Here is a 7,588-nt window from a genome sequence, read left to right on the forward strand (position 1 = left end):
CTCTCTCAACCTTGCTGTAAGGTTGGCAAGGTCAAAACCCCTGGTGCTCCTCCAACAACCCCCAGCCCTTGGCTTATTTTGTGCCCAAAGAGGGGCTGACAATCCTGGGCAGGATAATAGGAACAGACCCCCCTTTGTTTGGGCCTCCATGTGCCTGATGACAGTCACAGCAAACAGTGTTGGGCACAGGCTGAGGCCAGGCTGGGTGAGCTGCACTGAGGGGCCTTGGACAAGGAGAACTAAAGCAGGACAAATAGTGTTTGAACCTTCAGTGGACGACACATAAAAAAATAAATAAATAAAAACGCTGAAAAGATTTCTCTCAAGTATTTAATGCAAAACTCAATATTGTGTATAAGATACACACAACCACGTACACATGTAGAGATCCAGAGATACATGGCCAATGCCTGTACAATTACATTTAAGACAATAAAGTAGTGAAATAAAACATATGCTTATAACGTCCGCCTGGCCATTGAAGAGATTGTATGCACTTCTGCCAGTAGGGCTAGTATAGCTAAGTAAATCACCAGAGGACAGAACAGTGGTGAGCTGGACAGCCGTACAACCATGACATATAGCTATATACTATTAGGGCTTACAAAGGTGAGCTCACAAGACTTTTACATGTTATATTTATGGTTGGTTTCTTCTTCCTGTTCTCTATTTAGGTAGTTTTCAATCTTACATTTCATTTAACTCAAATTCAGCAATTGGGCCAGGGCATTTTGAGTGACACGCATACACTCTATGATCTAAGACAATCCGCACAAATACACACCTCCCCACTCCAACAGGTTGGAGCATGATACTTAGCTCCAAAGAAGACCACACAGCAGTGCAGTGAAACAGCCCAGGAACTCTTTCAAACCCTCACAAGAACACATTTCATCTCCACATAATATCGCTCCCTCTTTTGGAGCCTTTTTATCTACGGTATGGTAAAAGTTAGTGCTTTTTCCATCTGCCCGCTTATCTCTATTTAGGAGCTCAAAGCATACGGTCAGAGGTCAGATTAATATTTATTTCATGTGTTGCCTCAGAGAACAGCAGGCAGCAGTCCTTTGAAGGCCCGTGTATGCGGGGAGGCGGATGAGGTTCGGTGGAGGGGGGTCTGACCAAGCAGATCCACAGACGATACAGTAAAACTGTTTTCAGTGTAAACTGACCCTCAAATAAAGCAGTGTGGGGTCGGGGTGCAAGGACAGGAGAGGGTGGAGGTACATTTTTTCCTCTCCACCCTCCTTGTCTGCCTGTCCTGTCCACCCTTGTCTACGTTTTTGGCGTAACCCCACTGTGTGCACTGCACAAACCAGCGGCCTGTTAAAACAGCCAAACCAGGTGGAGCTGAGCTATTGCAAATGTTCCCCTTCTGGTGTCTCACACTTCCAGGGGCCTCATGAACATATGAAACACAGCTGTGAGACAGGCAGAAGAAAGAGAGGGGGTGGGTATATGAAACCGCTTAAGAATAGTTCACATTGTTAATCCCATATAGGTTTTGCGTGTGATAGCGTTTTGCACGATGTGAATCTAGTGTTGAAATATTGGATTCAAGTGCTCTCCTTTTATGAAATCTATTGGATTTTGCATTTATTCAAGTTACACATCACCTACGTTTCAATTAGTTAAACTCAAGTTCTGTCAGATAAATTACTTGGTATTAGACTATTTGTTCATGTTCAATACTGGCAATTGTAACCCAAACAATATCCCAATCTTGATTTCCGGCATTATTAGTTTGGCATTACTTGTTAATTGCAGAGATTTTTAAAAGAAAAAAATCATGATTATCTTATTAGAAATTTGGCACCTTGCAATCCTCTTTGCCATCACTCAGTACCTACTTTCGCCTGTATCCGGTGTGCCCTGTCACTCCTGTATCTGTCGGCAGCCGGATATGGCACTATGGAACACCAGAGCAGTTTGGATCTGAATAATAGCTCTCAGCAGCCCAGACAGATCCATCAGTTATATTGGTGTCACCGACAGTCAGAGATACCGCTTTAGCTAAGCTATCCAAAATACCTGGCTTAGTATAGCTTATCCATTGCAGGATATTATCACTCAGGCACTCTGTCACTTGTGTCATCGGCACAGAGTGCCAGCTTGACACTGAGCTGGTCTCTTCACCCAGCCACATACTTATCAGCATCCATTACTGAGGTGTGAGGGCCTGATAAAGGTCTATCCAGTTCCATGTAGCTCAAGGCAGAGGTCCCATTTAGATTGTTGTCTCTGCAGAAAGAGGCCTTGCCCCTTTGACTCTTGCTCTCATCACTCTGTAAGGCTGTGTTGGTCTGTCAATCAGAGAGGACCCTAGGTGATCAGTCAGCTCCTCTTTAGGGGATGCTGGTCTGAGGAGCCATTAGAGAGAAGGCAGCACAGCCAGACTAGCCCGGGCCAAAAGCTGATGAGAAACAGAGGACTGATGAGAAACTATGTGGATTGTGAAGGGAGGGCAGCTCTGTTTTCTATTTGTGAGGATTAGGTTGACAGATCTGTATTTAGTTTCGTTGGGCCTCTAGCTGCAGCTAATCCCCCTCACCTGCAGCGAGTGCCCCCACTCTCTTTCCTCTGACCCTGCAGCCCCCTACTTCCCCCGTGTTCCCCCCTCCTGCCCAGTACAAACACTCATCCCGAGACAAGCACATGACTCGTTGCACTCTGTCTCCTCAGGTTAGGGCCTCACACTCAACACAAATCTCTCCCAGTCCAAAGGAACAGCAGGGGTTTCAGCCTTTCTGGAACACAAGAAAAAGGACCCCCACAACCTGAAGATTTTTTTCAGCTTGGGTGAGGGGTTGTCCCTCATCACTTAGAGATAGCAATTACTCAGAAATTAAGAGCCATTACTACGGAAGCAGCTTGTCAAAGCCACTCAAAGAAAAGGGGGACCTTTGGTAAAGCTGCACATTAGGAAATATTCAGGGTCAGGTCAGGGCCACGGACCTCTTCTCTTTAGATCCTGGCTCCCACACACTCTGACCAGGCCTTCACACTGTGAAAGAAAGACCGCAGTGCCTTCGCAAACACACACAGCATGCCTGCCAGCAACTCATGAAGGTGGGGACTCTGAATGACCTAAGAGTTTTAGAATCTAAGCACATGCCTCTGTTTTAACAATAGAGTGACATGATGGCAACAAGATGCAACAAACAGACTGAAACAGGTTGTTGATGAAGCAATATGTGGGATTTCCTCATGGCTTCATATTCATGTTATGTCATTTTAATGTTCAGAGCTTACAACTTATGTAATTATTCAATAACGGTCTGAAACCGTGAACTTAACTACTACAAAATCAGCAGCATTTATAGCATCTCACAAAGAACCTAAAACACATTGGCCAGTATTATTCTTACACACAACTGTCATGAAAATTGATCTAAAAATCAAAAAGCTGACAGACACAATATATATTTGTTTTCTTTGGGACTCTAGTCAATAACCCCCAACCACCACCACACACAGAGAGAAACACACACATACATACAGACACACCTTTGGACAAGTAGCAGCAAGCTCATATAAAAGGTCTTGTTACTGAGCGCCACAGAGGGACTAACGGGGATTTTTCTTAACACCACCAACATACAGTAGGCCTTCAACCTCACACCAATGAGGTGATAACTGGCCCACACACATTCATGGTTTATATTAATGGACAAAGCTTGCAAATGTGTACTGACCTTTAGCTTGAAGCGAAAGACTGGTAGCTGCTGGCAGGTATTTGCTATGTGCCTGTAAGGACATCAGTACTAATTAAACTAATACAGAGGAAAAGGTTTAGCACTTAAGTCAAGATGAAAATCACAAGAGAACTGGTTTAATTTAGATGTTACAGCATATCATAAATGCTGAATGATTTATACAGGCTGCTATATACTGTCTATGCCTACACAGTATGATATTTCATATTCTGTTGTGTAGTATAATCTACCACAATGCGTCATATTTTATAAACTGCCAGATAGTTATTGACTGGCTTTGGTCACATGTGGAATATATAAGCCCTGTTTGTGCATTTCATGGCCCCTTAACACATCATAATATCTCAACTAGGCCTACCCTTCTCTAGTTAACTCTGTTATTAAATGGCGGGGACAGAGCCTTTTCCAGGGCAGCTCCCAGGCTCTGGAACTCCCTCCCCCATGAGATCTGCATCTCTGAGTCCCTCACCATTTTTCAGTCCTGTCTGAAGACCCATCTTTTCTGTTCTGCCTATCCTTAGTTTTTTTTATTTATTTTTTTTATTTTTTTATATACACTGTTTCTACTCTGTAAAGCGACTTTGAGCTTGGGAAAAGCGCTATACAAATTCAATTTATTATTATTATTAACAATTCATCATGTTAGGCAGGAAATGTGTATGTGTGTGTGTGTGTGTGTGTGTGTGTGTGTGTGTGTGTGTGTGTGTGTGTGTGGGTGTGGTAATAATATGCAGCATAGGCTACTATGGAAAATAAAGACCTGTATACATATTCTGCCAGGTAAAAGTAAATTCAATTACTTATTGCTTTATGAGGATCAACACAAGTGCAGTAAGAGCTCTGAGGAAATAACAGGTGCAAAAACTTAGATAGGGTGGTGCCATTGACTAAACCTTGAAACCAGACACATGGCAGATTTGAACTAACGCTATTTTAGAATGTTTTGTTTGTAAAAATACAACTAAAAACATATGTTACTGGTATAAACAGTACACTGAACAGTAATTCAGCTACCTGGTTACAGTGTGGTCTGTTGTAAATGTTTGGAGATTAGCTTGAACCCACTCTAGCTCTTAATCTCTTACTAAAAGTTATAGTAGTAATTCCATAATGTACACATAGCCTAGTTTGTTATAAGTAAAAGTCTTGCATGCACCTGCCAACAAGTCTTTAGCTCTGAAATATAGTCTAATAGAATAGTATTAAGTAGTATAACATGTAGATAGCTCCAAACTGCAAGTAAAGTACTATTTAAATGCTTGTATTTAGCTTCTTTCACCACCTCACCTAGGCATGTGAGAGCATAAGAGGAACAAACTGGGGCTAGTCTGTAGACATATTTAAATTTTCCACCTGAAAGCCATTCAGGAACACTGAAAAGGTTACATATGTCTTGTTGTGAACATTGTCTTACCATGTAAATATTGTGAAAGTGGATTAATTCTGTTGTTCAGTCTATTCCGAGTTTTTCTGTCTCTGCGACTAAAACACAGATCCGTGGCCCAACAATTTAGCAAGATGAGTTCTTCGGGCTCGAAAATTAACTGTCTATGGTAAAATTCAGCCAATCATTCAACTGCGCCACTCGCGCGAGGTTTCCAAAAACTCCTTACGCAGGAACATTGTGTACATCACTTATTTCAATAGATTACAGTCTTAAGTAATGATGATGGGATCCTGTGAAGCAGAGCTGTTTACAGAAATTGACAAGCTCCGTGCTGAACTGCTAAACAATGTCGAAGTCATGCCAGGCTGCCAGCGGGTTGAGGAAGAAATTACCTAGTAAGTTCCCGGTCTGCCAGCTAACGTGATGTTAAATGGAGTTAGCTAGCTAGCTAACTTAGCTAAGCTGTCATCCTTGTTACCAGCAGGTGCCATCAAGGTGCTATTGCGTTTTCCAGCAGCAAAATGACAAATGGTATTTCACTTGCTTAATTATAATATAGCGAGGTTTAATCACTCATTCTTTTGTCAAAGGGCAATTTATTTTACTCTGCGCTGGGATTATATTACTACATTGCTAATAGGTAGTTAGCTAATTATCTGAATATCCTGCAGACATAATAGTAGCATGTTAATGCCATTGTCACATTGGGTTGATATTGATAGCTATATCATTATGGGTCTGTTTGTGTCTAACAAACTGTGTAGAGTTGGTTGACAACCATGACACATAATTACTTTTTCCCAACACTAACTTTATTGGAACCCTAATTTGTACAGGTCCTATCCCCTGACCAATCGGCTAGCCTAACCTTAAAGGCTTAGGTTAACACCCACTGTTGATTATTGGGTACAAAAAGAAATCAAGATATGTACATCTAAAAATGTGTCCAAATAGTGTTAAATGACAGTTTTTTGTCATATTCACGTTTTCGGTGATGACCTTACATTGGGGAGAGTAGCCTCAGCCTGGTACTAGAACTATGGCGACTGACTTGGATGAGGAAGAGGTGGAAAGGCCAGCAGCCGTATAATTTTGAACCTGTCAGGAGTGAGAATGAGGAATTTCCGAGAGTTAGGGAAGTCTTGTGACTTGTGTATATGTAAATGTATAAGAGAACTATGTATAAGACTTGTGTATATGCCAGGAGGACTAGGATGATGCAAGTTAATAGTATATGTTGCATCTTTAAAGATGTGTTTCACGTAGCTAGATAACCACCTCACAAAAGTTTAGCTTATATCTCCTATTATTTTGGATTTGTGATTCATACAGTTTGGTCCAAATAATAATTTAATCATTCAGGAAAAACTGAGAGCATCATATTCAGTAAATCCGAACGATAGCTTTTTTGCCTAAGTGAATTCAAGCTACCGGTAGATGTGATCAGCAACAAATCTTGACACTTTACTCCACAATTATTCGTAGAGCCAAGACCAAAACAATTGTACTTTTGTTGAGTCAATATAAATGTGTTGCCTGTCGAAGATTTTGCAAACAGTACAGTAGTACAGTAGCTGTCATCATACCATCTCTAATATTAGACCATTTATGAGCAATATTGCTAATAAGTGAACAGCACTGCTTTACAGCAAAATTGGAAGTACCTTGATTATATATCTAATACATATTAGAGAGAGAGAGAGAGCAATACCTGAAGTATTCTGAAGAAATACAGAACCCTGTGCTAGTTTTTTTTTGCCAGCCTCCTATTCAAAGAACTGTATCTTTTTTTTTTCCAGCAGGGAAATTTTGAGCCGCATTGAAAATGTAATCCTAGGAATAGTGACAAGTCTTTCCAAAGATGAGGCCCCTGTTCTGGCACTGCCCAACAGATCCAGCTGGGCCAACATCAGGTAAATATATTTAAAAACGCTGTAGTAGTAACCTACCCTGAACACTGCAGTCATTTCACACACTGACTTTGGGATCCGTATAAGCTGTTTGACCTTTAACAGATAAACACAAGCAGTCATGTTGTGTAGAGAAAAAGAAAAAAACATTTATCTACAAAACTTTTTGTGGGAGTTAAGGCCACACAAGATGATCAGATTACTGTTTAATATAGACTTCAACTCTGTCTGAATTTGTATAAGGTATGCTGTAAGCAGACTGGAGGGGGCAACCAGGTAGTAGAAAAAAAACCCCAATACTTTCAATTTGGGTTCAGAGAGATTAATTGAAGTTGAAATAACTTCCTGCTGCTTAAAAGATGAAAGAATAATAAGGATTTTAAAAAGCACAGGCCTACACAAACACACACAAAGGGCTTTAATACGACTAGGCTGCGAATACTTTATGCTCACAACAAAGCAGACTGTCTGGTGTTGTTTGGATCAAGCCTTGCCGTTCTAGCCGGGTCCATTTAAATGTGAGAAACCCACAGATTGAGCGCCAAAGGTTTTACAGAGGAATCAGGACGGGGGGG

At 41.2% G+C, this 7,588-nt stretch overlaps 1 protein-coding gene across 1 annotated transcript in view; it reads left to right on the forward strand.

Moving 5' to 3' along the window:
- The first annotated feature begins 5,318 nt into the window (after positions 1-5,318).
- Positions 5,319-7,588, forward strand: part of spo11 (SPO11 initiator of meiotic double stranded breaks) — an 8,387-nt gene continuing 6,117 nt past the window's right edge. Inside the window, exons 1-2 of the mRNA XM_034877742.1 lie at positions 5,319-5,498; positions 6,903-7,016. Of these exons, the coding sequence (XP_034733633.1) occupies positions 5,380-5,498; positions 6,903-7,016 (233 nt within the window). The 5' untranslated portion in view covers positions 5,319-5,379. The remainder of the gene's footprint in view (positions 5,499-6,902; positions 7,017-7,588) is intronic.

Source organism: Etheostoma cragini, chromosome 7 (genome assembly GCF_013103735.1).
Source record: "Etheostoma cragini isolate CJK2018 chromosome 7, CSU_Ecrag_1.0, whole genome shotgun sequence".
NCBI classification, from domain to species: Eukaryota; Metazoa; Chordata; class Actinopteri; order Perciformes; family Percidae; genus Etheostoma; species Etheostoma cragini.